A 16,183-nucleotide genomic window follows, 5' to 3' on the forward strand; every position below is an offset into this window, starting at 1 on the left:
GTCACGTCATGAGCAATCGTCGCGACAACACGAAACGTCATCAATACTCGTCGATGTAAATAGACTTGACAAAAAGTTTTCCCGGGGATGTCCTTGTAATAACATTGTTCACATCTTAAATAATCCAATGCTGTTGCTTGCAGTTCCTAAAGTGACCAAACTTGAATATTCTTATTACATCTCTGCTAATGCCGGTGAATCAAATTACCAGGTAAATGCTCAGGATGTTATTAGTTTATTTGATTAGTTTCAGTGATTAGAGGAGCAGCTAAGTGCAGTAGCCTCGCTGTAGTTCAAGTGCATCGTGTATCTTGTAAAATGATGTGAAAATAAGGGATTATCGTCCATAAATGAGCGATAACGATGTAGCGTTAGCATGCTAGCTACCGAGACATCGGCAGGTGTAGCGGTAGGCGTGGACCGAGGCGGCAGGTGCATGGTGGAAAGTAGGTGGAATAAGTTTCATGATCAGAAAGTCCTATCAAGCAGTAGAAACACATGTTGTGGGCTTGTGGTCTGTGTCCTTCACATTCTGATATTTGAGTATTTTCATGCATTACATGTTGCTGTTATAAGGGTTCAGAGTTCCAGCTGATACAGTGTTTGGTGTTTCATGTGTAAAAAGTCCTCCCAAGACTAACAGCACTGTGAGTTGTAGTGAGCAGAGTTTGCCAGCAGAGGGAACAGAGCGTTGGTAAACTATGTAGGGGACACAACACTTTGTCCTCAGTCACAACACACACGAGCAGAGGAAGATCGTCTCTGTGCATCTTTCATACAGCTACTCCCTTTTCAGGGCTTTTACACGAGCAGCTTGGGTAATGATGGGGGGAAGCAGAGGACACTGGGATGACATGAAAGTTGTCAATTGTCTGGAGCTGCAGTCAGAGGCTGCACAACATGGCTGTGTGCTGGAGGGAGTTTGTCATTTCATGTTTCAGACCAACAGAGTCCCACGATGACCCTCAAATATCTGCTTTTTCATTGGTTCTTGTCCAGAAGACACAGACACTAGATGTCTTATTCCTTCCTTCAACTGTGTTTTTAAAGTCTGTGAATGAGTTTGGAAGAGAACAGAACCCTCACTGTCTTTAATAGATTATGTTCATAGTAACCGTCTGTTTATATGTGGATTGTCATATAATCTCCCAACAAATGCCAGATTATCATTAGCATAAACATTTATTTTTGCATTTATTCTGTTGTGCTTTTTTGTTTTCAACTAGGCCTGTATTGAAATGTACCAAAATGAAAACCCTCCTTCTCCCTTTTGTATCACCTGTAAGGTGACAACATGCTGACAGCCATATTGGTGGCTGGAGACTGAGGGATGGCTCGTGCACATGAGAAAGTCATGGTAGCAGATGCTCCTAAAGATATCCAGCCTGCTAGTACCACATGGCATTATGCTGAAAAACCCTGCTCAGGCGACTAAGGACAATCAGGTAAGACTGAAGCCGATTTCAGACATGCACAGAACACCAGATAATCCCATGACATTCTCTGGAGAGGCTGTATGTGAGAACACAGACGCCCAGGCCAGAGGCTCCGGACCTTCTCCTGAGTTTCTCCCACCAGCCCCTCGTAAAAATTCTGGATAATGTCAGAGTGAGCCCATGTGTAAATACAGCAGGAGATCACAATCATGTCAGTTTTATATCTGTAAGAATCAACACTCTGGCCATTTGAATGAACGCAAAACCCCAGAGCTTCACAGTGTTGTGGGATGAAGATGTGATAGAAGTCATGATACAGCCTCAGACAGAGGATACCCCATGAAACCAGGAAATGGCGAAAGGGAGGAGATCAAAAAATTTTAATGAAAAAAAAAAAGGATAACATGATGTAAAATAACATGATGAATGAACATAAATACACAGGTTTAAGTCCCTCAACAGAGGAAAGCATTAGTGGAGGCCAGGGGCATCATATAGGGGGGAAAAGTTAGGCCAATTCCAAGTCAGGGGCCCAAAAAATAGGTCAAAATTATTATAAAATGATTAAACCATCATCATTGAGTGTATATATATATATATGTATATTTAAGTTAATGTATATTTAAATATTTTTTTTTTTTTAAATCTTTCATTAATGTTAAGAGAATTTTCCATTTTGAAAATTTTACAATAAGAAATACATTGAGACTGTAAAAGATGGCCTTTAGCACATTTTTTATGGGGAGGTTGGGATGAGATGAGATGGAGTGGTTAGGATGGGATGAGATGGGGTGGTTAGGATGGGATGAGGCTTTCTACAGGGTTATTTAACCAAGGGTGCTTCTGCATTTCCTCCAGTGTGGCACGGTCCAGAGGGTCCAACTCCAAACACTTGTTCAAGAAGTCTTGGCAGTCTAAGAGGAGAGAGGACAGATGACAAAGAAACAATGAGTCTTGAATCTACAGTGATCGACTGTAAGATGGAAGGAACATAATAACTGCACATTGAAACCAGCTTTGTCTCACCATTGGACCACATGGAGCTGATTGTGATTTTTTCTTCGATGAACTCCGAGATGTGGAACTGCTTGAATCCATCCAGCATTTCAAAGAGCAATGATGCCAACTGCCAGACTGTCGTGGGGTCAGCCATGTATTCCCCACTGATTATAAACTCTGGAGGAACGTACGCTGAGGTTCCTACAATATGTAATATAAGGAACAGAAAAACAGCAAAGGATGAGGAACAGGCTGAGAATTGACAGTCAGATGAATGAAAAGCAGGATTACAAGCCAGGCCGGGCCGTACCAGAGTATTCGCTGTAAAGGCTGTTTTTCTTATGAATGCGGCCACATCCAAAATCAATGAGCCGCACTCGAAGGCCATTGGAGCAGGTCTCAATGAGGATGTTCTCTGATTTTATATCTCGGTGGAAGACACCCTTGGCTCGCATATCGATAGCAGCATTCACTAGCTGCTTCATGATGATCTGAGAAAGAGATAAAGAGTCACAAATGATTTAGAGTGGTGAAGAAGGGACTCTGGGTGGCACTGAAAAACACAGTCTATGTCGTAGCTGGATGTTTCAACCAGAGCCCAACCAGAGGACTAAGCTGAAGCCCAAGGCCTTTCTTATTTCTGGCTCCAGCAATTGTAAAAACAACCTGAGCACAGGATCTATTTAATGGCTGTTGTGGAGGTTTTCATCATAGTATGTGACCTGCAGAGCAACTTCTGCTGAAATAATATATCCATTAATTACAAGAGCCCTCTATAAAATCAAAGTCTCTATTTCTCTATAGAGTGAATCAAATCATTTCATTTACAAATGTAAAATGTTATATGTTATAATAGCCAAAAACGATCCACTGAAAAATTGAACATTTCAGTAGTAGTCTGGGAAACATCTCACACAAAGAATTATACTTCAGTACCTTTGCCTGGTCCTCGTCCATCGGACCACCCTTATTACGCTGGAATTGCAGCAGTTCCATAGAGCTGACTGGCCTCTCCATGACCAGAACAACCTCATCGTCCAGATCGTACCAGTCCAGTATTGACACGGCAGCAGATTTACCCACAGACTCTGGTCCGCCTGCGGCTTTGTGCATGAGCAGCACCTCCCTGGGAATTCTGCATTTCTTCCCATATATCTTCTAAAGTAAAAAAGATATTTGTTTACCTCATCAAGAACAAAGAAACCACAAAAAAGTTAAGCAATGATTTCAACAGTTGGTGCTGAGACAACAGATCACTCACCACTTTTTGACGTGGAACAACAGAATTGGGAATGTGTTTTATCGCCACCTACAGGACAGATCATGAGCACTTTGGTAAGTCCAAGGGATGAAGTCAGAGTATGTATGTGTGATGTGAGAATATTATTTTAAATTATATTATTACATCATATTATATACTTACCGGTAAATTGTCAGATGTTCTGTGGCCAGCATAAACTGAGCCATAACCTCCTTTACCAAGTTTTCCACACTCTGAGTACTTGGCCTCGAAGTCCGCTGCACGGATAAACACAGACACAAGGTTTAATAAAGTTGTGGAAAGAAAGATGGCATCACTACCTCTAACTTAATATTCAGCTTTTTTTTTTTCTCCGGACTAACATTTTAATACATTCACTCATCATCGACATTTTCAAATTTCTAAGGCTTTCAACCACCACATGTCAGTACACGGAGTCTTTTCAGATCATGTGGACATAGCTAAATTGAGATATACTATCAGACAGCTCCATGACAACTAAGTAAAATCCATCTGCCTGACAGGCAACTGATAGCTCTGAAAAAAATGATTTATCTGGTGGTCAATATTTGCATCTAATCCTCAGGAGGAAAGTAAATAATAATATTTTTCAAAATGTAGAATTATTCCTTTAAGTTGGACAAGACAATTTTTAAAAAGCAGAGAAGTTCATCACAAAATGAAAACTGAAATACGTCCCAAATGGGGTCAACACCAATCCCCATTCTAACATGATCACATTGCTTCCATGCAAACAGCAGCACAAACATTTTCTTTAAAAGTAACTCACCTCTGCTGGTGTGGCCTGACAACACTGTGTTCTTGTCACTGGAGCTTTTGACCTTGTCCACTGACTCATGGGCAGATGGACTAGAGTTGGTGTTTCCAACCCTCTGCCTCTTCAGTGGGGGCTCATTTTCAGTGGTGGCCTTCCTCTTGGTGGTCTTCGTCATATAACTCGTCAAGATGACGATGGGTGAGACGGGGCGGCCAACCATCTCTACAATAGTGAAAGAAACCAGTGAGCATCAACCTGTTGACTGCATGTAGTGAGTTTTGAATCCTATGACCAGATAAGGAAAGTTTTTCTTGCATTATGTGAACATGGCAACTACTGTTTGGTTAAGGTTAGTGAAAGTACTATTATTCACAATGACTCGTCTGATCTGATCACATTGCTTCCATGCAAACAGCAGCACAAACATTTTCTTTAAAAGTAACTCACCTCTGCTGGTGTGGCCTGACAACACCTTGTCCACTGTCTCAGGGGCTGATTGACCAGAGTTGGTGTTGGCATCAGTGCCATTTCCAACCCTCTGCCTCTTCAGTGGGGGCTCATATTCAGTGGTGGCCTTCCTCTTGGTGGTCTTAGTCATATAAGACGCCGAGATGATGATGGGTGAGACGCGGCGGCTAACCATCTCTACAACAGAGAAAGAAACCAGTGAGCATCAACCTGTTGACTGCATGTAGTGAGTTTTGAATCCTATGAGCACATAAGGATGATGACATTGGATGGCTCTGCAAAGTTCTGTATCACATTCACAATTGTTTTGGAAATTTAAATGACAACATTTTAAAACTAAGTTTTTCTTACATTATGTGAACATGGCAACTACAGTTTGGTTAAGGTTAGTGAAAGTACTATTATTCACAATGACTCTGGGTGCAATTCACACAAACAGATTGGATCATGTAGGTCCGAGATACAACAACCTCGTGTTTTCATGAAGAAAAAAACACAGAGCTACACACAGAAAGACTTGATACACATCTTGAGAAGTAGCTGTAACTCACCTGAATCTTTCTTGGGGGTCAGATAGTTGGAAAAGGTTTTATCCTCCATGTCATCCAATAAACCAGATCAACAGCAATGTTGGTTGAAGAATATCCAAACGCAATGTTTAAAATGGTTGAATAATCCAAAAGTCTTGCTCTGTTGATGGGTCGAGGACGAATTATCATCTGAAAACGGTGTGAAGTTGTAACTGTGAAGTTAAAGATTTGGCTTTTAAGTTACAACTTCAGAGTCAAACCTTCAATCTTTAGATTAAAGGTATTGCTATGGTAACTAGTATTTAAACCACAACAATGTTTCTGCCAATACTTCCCTTCACCTGAATCTTACACACTGGACCTTTAAACCAAAACAATGTTTGTAACTATGAGTGACATCTGTCCAATCACAAATGTAACTTATTGTACACATTGTATTTTGGGTTATTTTATTCACTAAAGCTATGATGCAAAGTTTATGTTTCTTATTGAGCTGTGTAGTTTACAATGTGAATTATATATTTCAGTAGAAACTATTCCACAGCAATATTGTGCACTTGCACAAATAAATAAATAAATAATAAATACATAATTGTTTCATTATCATTAAGAGCATTTTAAGGAGTGTTGCATTTATTTTCATGTGTAACATTTAAGTTGCTGATGTATGCTCCTTTGCCAAGGAGTTAATTGGTTCCTACCTGCTTGGTTTTACGTAGGACAGGTATGAGTGTAACGGGGAAGCAGCTCAGATTGGGAGAGTTTAATGAGGTTTTCAGCTTTTTTGAAAACAGCCCTTGTTTGTGGATGGAGTTTAGACCTACTTGTGGCCATGTCTTTTACGGTGTTACAGCCAGAGCTGCCCTCAATGTCTCTGAGCATTTTGAGGTGGGTCTCCAGTCGGCCTCTGTCAAACCAAAAAGGAAGGTGAAGGGATTCCAGGGAATCTACAGTCACAGTTCACAATTTATATAATGATATTGTAGGGTTAACACAGATTTTTTTTAAAAACAGCTTTTCATTTGAAAATAATAAGCGCAGCGAGGTTACTAATTGACATAACTAGCGATGGCCATAGAGGACACAAACAGGCAAAGCTTTAGAGTGTGTGTATCTGTTTGGACAAGCTGAATGTATGGCATAAAAATGTGTAGAAACACAATATGGGGTGTAAATGGTATTTTCCTTGTCCCCATGTGAAGATTGGGGGGCCCACCAATACTTCTATGGACTATTCACCCTTCGATACTAAGTCTGTGGACATCTAGTCAACCTCATTCTGTTGAATGTACTCTGTGTTTAAAAACCTATTTACTCATGTTCTGCAAAATGTTGACCTTTGTTTACAGAAAATGTTAGAAATGTTTCAGTAGGGGAGGGTGTTGCAGTCTATAATATTTAAATTTGACCCTCATATATTTTTGTTTTTACTGTTGCATATACAGAGTAAAATGTTATTTGTGTATTGAGTGACACAGTACGACATCAGTCTGCTTTACGGTTGTGGGTCTGAGGTGAGGCTACATAACATCCTGACAGTCTGACTGGCTTGCTCTGGTTTTGACACGCTGGATTTTCCCGGCCATGCAGCTCCCTCCTCATCGAACTGCAGGTCGGTAAGTTCCCCGTGTCTCAAGAGAGTCTGCAGGAGAAATGAGAGGAACAGGCATCGGGATCCATGTCGCTCTAACAGTTCAGGTTAAACACAGATGTGCATCATACATTTAGAGTGTTCCTGACCTGCTCCTGACAGAGTCCCTGGCTGGGCTCGGAGGAGCACGGACACTGTTTGGGTCTTCACCAACCCTGCGTCCGTGGACCATGTTGCCTTGGAAATAGCTTCTGTACAGTTAACCTCCTCCATCACTGTAGATCCGTGGTGCTGAACACTGACTGGCGAAAATATGAAATCCAATATTTTTGTTTTAAAAGTGACTCTTGAACCAAATTATTCATCTTGGCGTAAAACACATTACCACTTACCACAGTGGTACAATGGTCAACCAGCATCATCAACCTTTATCAAATTACACTTTTCTTAAACTGAGATTGCAACAAGAGAAAAGAAAATCTACAGGCAAAATCTATAATAAGGGAGACAGCAAAAAGTTAGGAATTGATTAGGTTATTAGTTGTGGAAACTTTCTATTTTTCTTTTTCTATTTTGAATCATCTATACATTTATTTATTTAAATAGGCAGTGTCTAAAAACACTGCTGAGAACAAAATCCAGAGTTTCTGCAGGATTTAATATGAAAACTTGTTAGGACCTTAATGAATGAATTTAAGACAAATGTCAAGTACAACAGACATGCAGGAATATCAGAGTCCCAGAATGACTTTTGTTTCCCCATAACTGAAGATAGGGTGAAGTGGCAGAGTAGAGAATAACCGTGGAAACGCCACGTTATCTCTCAAACTACAGGCAGAGATTGTATTCATAGTTGTTCCCACAGCCAAGTCGAGTGTACTGTCCAGGGTGTTTGTACTCATCAGTTATTAGTTCCACATGGGTCTTGTTTGTAGTTGTATTACAGTGTACTGCCATTGAGAAAGAACTAGAACACACAGAGACATTCAAAACTGTGCATGCCACCAAAATAAAATGTGATGAAACATACATTTAAAACAAATAAAGCTTGATGTCAGTAACATATAATGAACGTTAACATAATTTTTAATGACCTGAACAGACCTGAAATTTAAATTATTGCATTTTAGACCGCAACCCTATAATCACCATGTGTGAGTTTTAATTATTAAATGGCTGCTAATACTATGGGGCATAATTGCAGCAAAACTATTGTCAAATGTGAATCTCAATCTGTCTGTGTGCTTTTAGATGTGTGAATGTGTTCACAGATCTGTAAATCTGTATTTAGAATTTGTGTATGTAAACAGATTTGAAAATATCTTCAAATATATATTGACATTTTAAAGTGTATTTATGTTTGTCAATGTGTAGACAAATGCACATGGAGATTAATGGCTGAAGAGTATTTGGCTTCAAGATTTGAAAATCCAGACAAGTCATCAGGTTCTTCTCAGAACAGAAACATTACAAATGGCTCCTGTGGCGTCATCCAAGTGTCTGAGCCGCATCATTTCAATTCAAATGGAAATGGCGTCATTGTCTCCATGTTTTAGTTTTTATTTCTAAATGCCCTCTGATATCTCCTCTGGCGCCGCGTTCACGTTCGCACGCACGCACTCCACACAAGCTAACCCGCGTGGTGAGCATTAGCATTGCTACTACCGCTAGCATCGCTTTTTCCTGTCCTGGACTTCTAGGCTTAAAACACGGCACACATGAGTCTTTAATGGCCAGTTTCTTTATTGTGTTGGATTTGTCTTCAGCACTGTTACCTTGAAACTCTGGGCAGCTCCTTCAGACTGTTCCACCCACGGTGTAAGAAGGAGAGGTTCCGCAGGTCCTTCATCCCGGCTGCTGTCCGGCTCCACAACACCTGCACCACCTGATGATGTTATAGTTTCCTGTCTCCACTCACTACTACTCACCATGGCTGTATTTTGATTATCTGTATTTATATTTCTGATATTTCTAATATTTTTAATATTTACATTTCCACTTACAATGTCTCGACCACTTACAATGTACAATATTATTGATATCATCATGGATACACATACCTTACCATAGTATTTATATCATGGTCACTTTACATTGCAATATTTTTTATTTCATTTATACCTTGCAGTATTATTTATGTCATGGTCACTTACTTTTGCAATATTACTTATATCATGGTCTCTTTACATTACAATACTTTTTATACTTTTTTATCCTCATTACTTGTTTGTTTTTGCACATTGTCTGTTTGCAGGTTGATTGTTTTCTTGTTTATTGTGTAGGTTATAGATATTTCTGTCTGTTCTTTGTGTTTTTGCCCTTTTCCACTATAATTCTGTCGTGTACACTACACTTTCTTTCTGCTGCTGTAACAAGTAAATGTCCCCGTTGTGGGTGAATAAAGTATATTTGATCTAATCTAATCTAATGTTGACAACTTCCCCGAGGAATTGTGGGAAAGAATTTCAGGAAGCCTACACGTCATGAGCAATCGTCGCGAGAACACGAAACGTCATCAATACTCGTCGATGTAAATAGACTTGACAAAAAGTTTTGCCGGGGATGTCCTTGTAATAACATTGTTCACATCTTAAATAATCCAATGCTGTTGCTTGCAGTTCCTAAAGTGACCAAACTTTAATATTGTTATTACATCTCTGCTAATGCCGGTGAATCAAATTACCAGGTAAATGCTCAGGATGTTATTAGTTTATTTGATTAGTTTCAGTGATTAGAGGAGCAGCTAAGTGCAGTAGCCTCGCTGTAGTTCAAGTGCATCGTGTATCTTGTAAAATGATGTGAAAATAAGGGATTATCGTCCATAAATTAGCGATAACGATGTAGCGTTAGCATGCTAGCTACCGAGACATCGGCAGGTGTAGCGGTAGGCGTGGACCGAGGCGGCAGGTGCATGGTGGAAAGTAGGTGGAATAAGTTTCATGATCAGAAAGTCCTATCAAGCAGTAGAAACACATGTTGTGGGCTTGTGGTCTGTGTCCTTCACATTCTGATATTTGAGTATTTTCATGCATTACATGTTGCTGTTATAAGGGTTCAGAGTTCCAGCTGATACAGTGTTTTGAGTTTCATGTGTAAAAAGTCCTCCCAAGACTAACAGCACTGTGAGTTGTAGTGAGCAGAGTTTGCCAGCAGAGGGAACAGAGCGTTGGTAAACTATGTAGGGGACACAACACTTTGTCCTCAGTCACAACACACACGAGCAGAGGAAGATCGTCTCTGTGCATCTTTCATACAGCTACTCCCTTTTCAGGGCTTTTACACGAGCAGCTTGGGTAATGATGGGGGGAAGCAGAGGACACTGGGATGACATGAAAGGTGTCAATTGTCTGGAGCTGCAGTCAGAGGCTGCACAACATGGCTGTGTGCTGGAGGGAGTTTGTCATTTCATGTTTCAGACCAACAGAGTCCCACGATGACCCTCAAATATCTGCTTTTTCATTGGTTCTTGTCCAGAAGACACAGACACTAGATGTCTTATTCCTTCCTTCAACTCTGTTTTTAAAGTCTGTGAATGAGTTTGGAAGAGAACAGAACCCTCACTGTCTTTAATAGATTATGTTCATAGTAACCATCTGTTTATGTGTGGATTGTCATATAATCTCCAAACAAATGCCAGATTAGCATTAGCATAAACATTTATTATTGCATTTATTCTGTTGTGCTTTTTTGTTTTCAACTAGGCCTGTATTGAAATGTACCAAAATGAAAACCCTCCTTCTCCCTTTTGTATCACCTGTAAGGTGACAACATGCTGACAGCCATATTGGTGGCTGGAGACTGAGGGATGGTCCGTGCACATGAGAAAGTCATGGTAGCAGATGCTCCTAAAGATATCCAGCCTGCTAGTACCACATGGCATTATGCTGAAAAACCCTGCTCAGGCGACTAAGGACAATCAGGTAAGACTGAAGCTGATTTCAGACATGCACAGAACACCGGATAATCTCCTGACATTCTCTGGAGAGGCTGTATGTGAGAACACAGACGCCCAGGCCAGAGGCTCTGGACCTTCTCCTGTGTTTCTCTCACCAGCCAGAGTGAGCCCATGTGTAAATACAGCAGGAGATCACAATCATGTGAATTTTAAATGAACGCAAAACCCCAGAGCTTCACAGTGTTGTGGGATGAAGATGTGATAGAAGTCATATTTCAAGGCCAAATCCTTTGGATGATACAGCCTCAGACAGAGGATACCCCATGAAACCAGGAAGTGGCGAAAGGGAGGAGATCAAAAAATTTAATGAAAAAATAAGGATAACGTTATGATGTAAAATAACACGATGAATGAACATAAATACACAGGTTTAAGTCCCTCAACAGAGGAAAGCATTAGTGGAGGCCAGGGGCACCATATAGGGGGGATGGGATGAGATGGGGAGGTTGGGATGGGATGAGATGGGGTGGTTAGGATGGGAGGAGGCTTTCTACAGGGTTATTTAACCAAGGGTGCTTCTGCATTTCCTCCAGAGTGGCACGGTCCAGAGGGTCCAACTCCAAACACTTGTTCAAGAAGTCTTGGCAGTCTGAGAGGAGAGAGGACAGATGACAAAGAAACAATGAGTCTTGAATCTACAGTGATCGACTGTAAGATGGAAGGAACATAATAACTGCACATTGAAACCAGCTTTGTCTCACCATTGGACCACATGGAGCTGATTCTGATTTCATTTCTGATGAAATCTGTGGTGTGGAACTGCTTGAATCCATCCAGCATTTCAAAAAGCAATGATGCCAACTGCCAGACTGTCGTGGGGTCAGCCATGTATTCCTCGTTGATTTGAAACTCTGGAGGAACGTACGCTGAGGTTCCTACAATATGTAATATAAGGAACAGAAAAACAGCAAAGGATGAGGAACAGGCTGAGAATTGACAGTCAGATGAATGAAAAGCAGGATTACAAGCCAGGCCGGGCCGTACCAGAGTATTCGCTGTAAAAGCTGTTTTTCTTATGAATGCAGCCACATCCAAAATCAATGAGCCGCACTCGAAGGCCATTGGAGCAGGTCTCAATGAGGATGTTCTCTGATTTTATATCTCGGTGGAAGACACCCTTGGCTCGCATATCGATAGCAGCATTCACGAGCTGCTTCATGATGATCTGAGAAAGAGATAAAGAGTCACAAATGATTTAGAGTGGTGAAGAAGGGACTCTGGGTGGCACTGAAAAACACAGTCTATGTCGTAGCTGGATGTTTCAACCAGAGCCCAACCAGAGGACGCAGCTGAAGCCCAAGGCCTTTCTTATTTCTGGCTCCAGCAATTGTAAAAACAACCTGAGCACAGGATCTATTTAATGGCTGTTGTGGAGCTTTTCATCATAGTATGTGACCTGCAGAGCAACTTCTGCTGAAATAATATATCCATTAATTACAAGAGCCCTCTATAAAATCAAAGTCTCTATTTCTCTATAGAGTGAATCAAATCATTTCATTTACAAATGTAAAATGTTATATGTTATAATAGCAGTCAAAAACGCTCCACTGAAAAATTGACCATTTCAGTAGTAGTCTGGGAAACATCTCACACAAAGAATTATACTTCAGTACCTTTGCCTGGTCCTCATCCATCAAACCACCCTTATTACGCTGGAATTGCAGCAGTTCCATAGAGCGGACTGGCCTCTCCATGACCAGAACAACCTCATCGTCCAGATCGTACCAGTCCAGTATCGACACGGCAGCAGATTTACCCACAGACTCTGGTCCGCCTGCGGCTTTGTGCATGAGCAGCACCTCCCTGGGAATTCTGCATTTCTTCCCATATATCTTCTAAAGTAAAAAAATATATTTGTTTACCTCATCAAGAACAAAGAAACCACAAAAAAGTTAAGCAATGATTTCAACAGTTGGTGCTGAGACAACAGATCACTCACCACTTTTTGACGGGGAACAACACAATTGGGAATGTGTTTTATCGCCACCTACAGGACAGATCATGAGCACTTTGGTAAGTCCAAGGGATGAAGGAGTATGTATGTGTGATGTGAGAACATTATATCAAATTATATTATTATCATATTATATACTTACCCGTAAATAGTCAGATCTTCTGCGACCAGCATAAACTGAGCCATAACCTCCTTCACCAAGTTTTCTATGCTCGAAGTACTTGGCCTCGAAGTCCGCTGCACGGATAAACACAGACACAAGGTTTAATATCAGATAGCTCCATGGCAACTAAGTAAAATCCATCTGCCTAACAGGCGACTGAAAAAAGGTATTTATCTGGTTGGTTTAATCTGTGTCAATATTTGCATCTTATCCTCAGGAGGAAAGTAAATAATAATATTTCTCAAAATGTATAATTTTGAGAAATAACTGGACAAGACAGTTTTTAAAAAGCAGAGAAGTTCATCACAAAAAGATGTGATGGGGTCAACACCAATCCCCATTCTAACATGATCACATTGCTTCCATGCAAACAGCAGCACAAACATTTTCTTTAAAAGTAACTCACCTCTGCTGGTGTGGCCTGACAACACTGTGTTCTTGTCACTGGAGCTTTTGACCTTGTCCACTGACTCAGGGGCCGATTGACTAGAGTTGGTGTTTCCAACCCTCTGCCTCTTCAGTGGGGGCTCATTTTCAGTGGTGGCCTTCCTCTTGGTGGTCTTAGTCATAGCCCGATTACTCGCCAAGATGATGATGGGTGAGACTGGGCGGCCAACCATCTCTAAAATAGAGAAAGAAACCAGTGAGCGTCAACCTGTTGACTGCATGTAGTGAGTTTTGAATCCTATCTTGATTTCATGTTTTATTAAAGCCAGTGAAAAAATTCTGACAGTGAAGCAAGAATAATATCAACTTTTTTCTATAAACTGATTGTGTATCTTGATTGATACAGGTGTCTGTATCCCTGGTACAAGAATGAATGCGGCACGCTGCTGCACTAAAACCATCCTAATTTTAAAGAAATACTTGAAATAAAATGATTTGTGTTGGAAGTAGGTTGAAATATGATGAATGCCTTGCAATGTTCAAACATGTTGAAAGAAAAATACACTGAAGTCAAGAATTAGTCTGGTACGCAAGTGCCGATAAAACCAACACCATGTTGTATTTGAAGTTGACATTTTGTGATGGTGTCAATATTTGCATCTTATCCTCTAAATAAATAATAATTATATTTCTTAAAATGTAGAATTATTCCTTTAAGTTGGACAAGACCTTTTTTAAAACACAGTGAACAACATCACAAAAAGAAAACTGAAATACGTCCCAACTGGAGTCAGCACCAATCCCCATTCTAACATGATCACATTGCTTCCATGCAAACAGCAGCACAAACATTTTCTTTAAAAGTAACTCACCTCTGCTGGTGTGGCCTGACAACACCTTGTCCACTGTCTCAGGGGCTGATTGACCAGAGTTGGTGTTGGCATCAGTGCCATTTCCAACCCTCTGCCTCTTCAGTGGGGGCTCATATTCAGTGGTGGCCTTCCTCTTGGTGGTCTTAGTCATATAAGACGCCGAGATGATGATGGGTGAGACGCGGCCGCCAACCATCTCTACAACAGAGAAAGAAACCAGTGAGCATCAACCTGTTGACTGCATGTAGTGAGTTTTCAATCCTTTGAGCACATAAAGAAGATGACATTGGATGGCTCTGCAAAGTTCTGTATCACATTCACAATTGTTTTGGAAATTTAAATGACAACATTTTAAAACTAAGTTTTTCTTACATGATGTGAACATGGCAACTACAGTTTGGTTAAGGTTAGTGAAAGTACTATTATTCACAATGACTCTGGATGCAATTCACACAAACAGATTGGATCATGTAGGTCCGAGATACAACAACCTCGTGTTTTCATGAAGAAAAAAAAACCACAGAGCTACACACAGAAAGACTTGATACACATCTTGAGAAGTAGCTGTAACTCACCTGAATCTTTCTTGGGGGTCAGAAAGTTGGAAAAGGTTTTATCCTCCATGTCATCCAATAAACCAGATCAACAGCAATGTTGGTTGAAGAATATCCAAACGCAATGTTTAAAATGGTTGAATAATCCAAAAGTCTTGCTCTGTTGATGGGTCGAGGACGAATTATCATCTGAAAACGGTGTGAAGTTGTAACTGTGAAGTTAAAGATTTGGCTTTTAAGTTACAACTTCAGAGTCAAACCTTCAATCTTTAGATTAAAGGTATTGCTATGGTAACTAGTATTTAAACCACAACAATGTTTCTGCCAATACTTCCCTTCACCTGGATCTTACACACTGGACGTTTAAACCAAAACAATGTTTGTAACTATGAGTGACATCTGTCCAATCACACATGTAACTTATTGTACACATTGTATTTTGGGTTATTTTATTCACTAAAGCTATGATGCAAAGTTTATGTTTCTTATTGAGCTGTGTAGTTTACAATGTGAATTATATATTTCAGTAGAAACAATTCCACAGCAATATTGTGCACTTGCAGAAATAAATAAATATAAATATATAAAAACATTTTCATGTCTAACATTTAAATTGCTGCAGTATGGTCCCTCGCCAAGGAGTTAATTGGTTCCTACCTGCCATTTTTTAATGTAGTGTAACAGAGGGTAGAAGCCTTGTGCTAGAGTAGCATGAGAGGCCTGTTATGTTTACCAATTGTCATATAGCTCATAGAGCTCAATGTATAATATATATTATATATCCATTAACATATAATATATTTGAATTTATATATAGATTTTAATTTTGACTCTCCGTATGATGCCTGTTTTCTCACATGGGCTCATTGAGACATTCAGTTTAATGCTTTCAATGAACTCCAATGTAAACCCCCCTGTGCATTCACCTCATTATTCTTCAATTAAACCAATGATTTGTCAACCAACATGAATTTGTCTTTCCCCCTCACTCATTTTCTCATGGATTAATTTATAGTATATATAGTGAATGTGTTTGTAATATAGGCAATTTCTTAGTGACGTCATGTGTAAGAAGCTCTCTGTGACAGACAAATGTAGGGACCCCCCCCCCCCAAAAAAAACCTTGATTCAATGGTGTAGGAAACATTTATTGACATTTGCACAAGGAAAGTGATGTTATTAAGTTGTTTGGTGTTTTAGACACCTTCGTGATGTCATCAGGATTTGAAGGGGGT

General features: G+C 40.1%; 2 protein-coding genes and 1 long non-coding RNA gene across 10 annotated transcripts; 1 reads left to right on the forward strand and 2 right to left on the reverse strand.

The window, feature by feature from the left end:
- Nucleotides 1-2,057: 2,057 nt before the first annotated feature.
- On the reverse strand, nucleotides 2,058-8,990 carry LOC138405019 (serine/threonine-protein kinase pim-2-like). Of its 8 annotated transcripts, none has more exons than XM_069510487.1 (13): nucleotides 8,839-8,990; nucleotides 7,213-7,365; nucleotides 6,972-7,114; nucleotides 6,297-6,379; nucleotides 5,494-5,632; nucleotides 4,922-5,119; nucleotides 4,487-4,696; nucleotides 3,859-3,953; nucleotides 3,697-3,744; nucleotides 3,372-3,593; nucleotides 2,746-2,926; nucleotides 2,463-2,636; nucleotides 2,058-2,350 (listed from the first exon to the last, which is right to left on the reverse strand). In XM_069510487.1, exons 5-13 carry the CDS (start codon nucleotides 5,540-5,542, stop codon nucleotides 2,232-2,234), a joined length of 1,296 nt encoding a protein of 431 aa, XP_069366588.1. In that variant the 5' UTR covers nucleotides 5,543-5,632; nucleotides 6,297-6,379; nucleotides 6,972-7,114; nucleotides 7,213-7,365; nucleotides 8,839-8,990; the 3' UTR covers nucleotides 2,058-2,231. The 8 variants fall into 8 exon arrangements, with proteins under 8 accessions (XP_069366588.1, XP_069366586.1, XP_069366587.1 ...); XM_069510485.1 differs by having other exon boundaries at nucleotides 5,494-5,661; XM_069510486.1 differs by having other exon boundaries at nucleotides 5,494-5,684.
- Nucleotides 8,991-9,580: 590 nt separating this feature from the next.
- Nucleotides 9,581-11,713, forward strand: LOC138405021 (uncharacterized). Its single transcript, XR_011238671.1, has 3 exons — nucleotides 9,581-9,749; nucleotides 10,825-10,983; nucleotides 11,552-11,713. It is a non-coding gene; the product is annotated as an uncharacterized lncRNA (long non-coding RNA).
- Nucleotides 11,309-15,111, reverse strand: LOC138405018 (serine/threonine-protein kinase pim-2-like). The gene is made up of 9 exons (XM_069510481.1): nucleotides 14,970-15,111; nucleotides 14,395-14,592; nucleotides 13,542-13,757; nucleotides 13,115-13,209; nucleotides 12,958-13,005; nucleotides 12,632-12,853; nucleotides 12,003-12,183; nucleotides 11,720-11,893; nucleotides 11,309-11,607 (listed from the first exon to the last, which is right to left on the reverse strand). Exons 1-9 carry the CDS (start codon nucleotides 15,016-15,018, stop codon nucleotides 11,489-11,491), a joined length of 1,302 nt encoding a protein of 433 aa, XP_069366582.1. The 5' UTR covers nucleotides 15,019-15,111; the 3' UTR covers nucleotides 11,309-11,488.
- Between the last annotated feature and the right edge of the window lie 1,072 nt (nucleotides 15,112-16,183).

The sequence above is a fragment of the Paralichthys olivaceus genome, chromosome 16, assembly GCF_024713975.1.
Source record: "Paralichthys olivaceus isolate ysfri-2021 chromosome 16, ASM2471397v2, whole genome shotgun sequence".
Classification (NCBI taxonomy): domain Eukaryota; kingdom Metazoa; phylum Chordata; class Actinopteri; order Pleuronectiformes; family Paralichthyidae; genus Paralichthys; species Paralichthys olivaceus.

Bases quoted from the DNA above. Each gene is read 5' to 3' on its own strand.
- LOC138405019 (XM_069510487.1), bottom strand. From the start codon at position 5,542: ATGGAGGATAAAACCTTTTCCAACTATCTGACCCCCAAGAAAGATTCA. The intron at 3,745-3,858 runs GTAAGTATATAA...TCTGTCCTGTAG, and splicing joins GAACATCTGACAATTTACCG to GTGGCGATAAAACACATTCC. The intron at 3,594-3,696 runs GTGAGTGATCTG...TTTTTACTTTAG, and splicing joins TTGTTCCACGTCAAAAAGTG to AAGATATATGGGAAGAAATG.
- LOC138405018 (XM_069510481.1), bottom strand. From the start codon at position 15,018: ATGGAGGATAAAACCTTTTCCAACTTTCTGACCCCCAAGAAAGATTCA. The intron at 13,006-13,114 runs GTAAGTATATAA...TCTGTCCTGTAG, and splicing joins GAAGATCTGACTATTTACGG to GTGGCGATAAAACACATTCC. The intron at 12,854-12,957 runs GTGAGTGATCTG...TTTTTACTTTAG, and splicing joins TTGTTCCCCGTCAAAAAGTG to AAGATATATGGGAAGAAATG.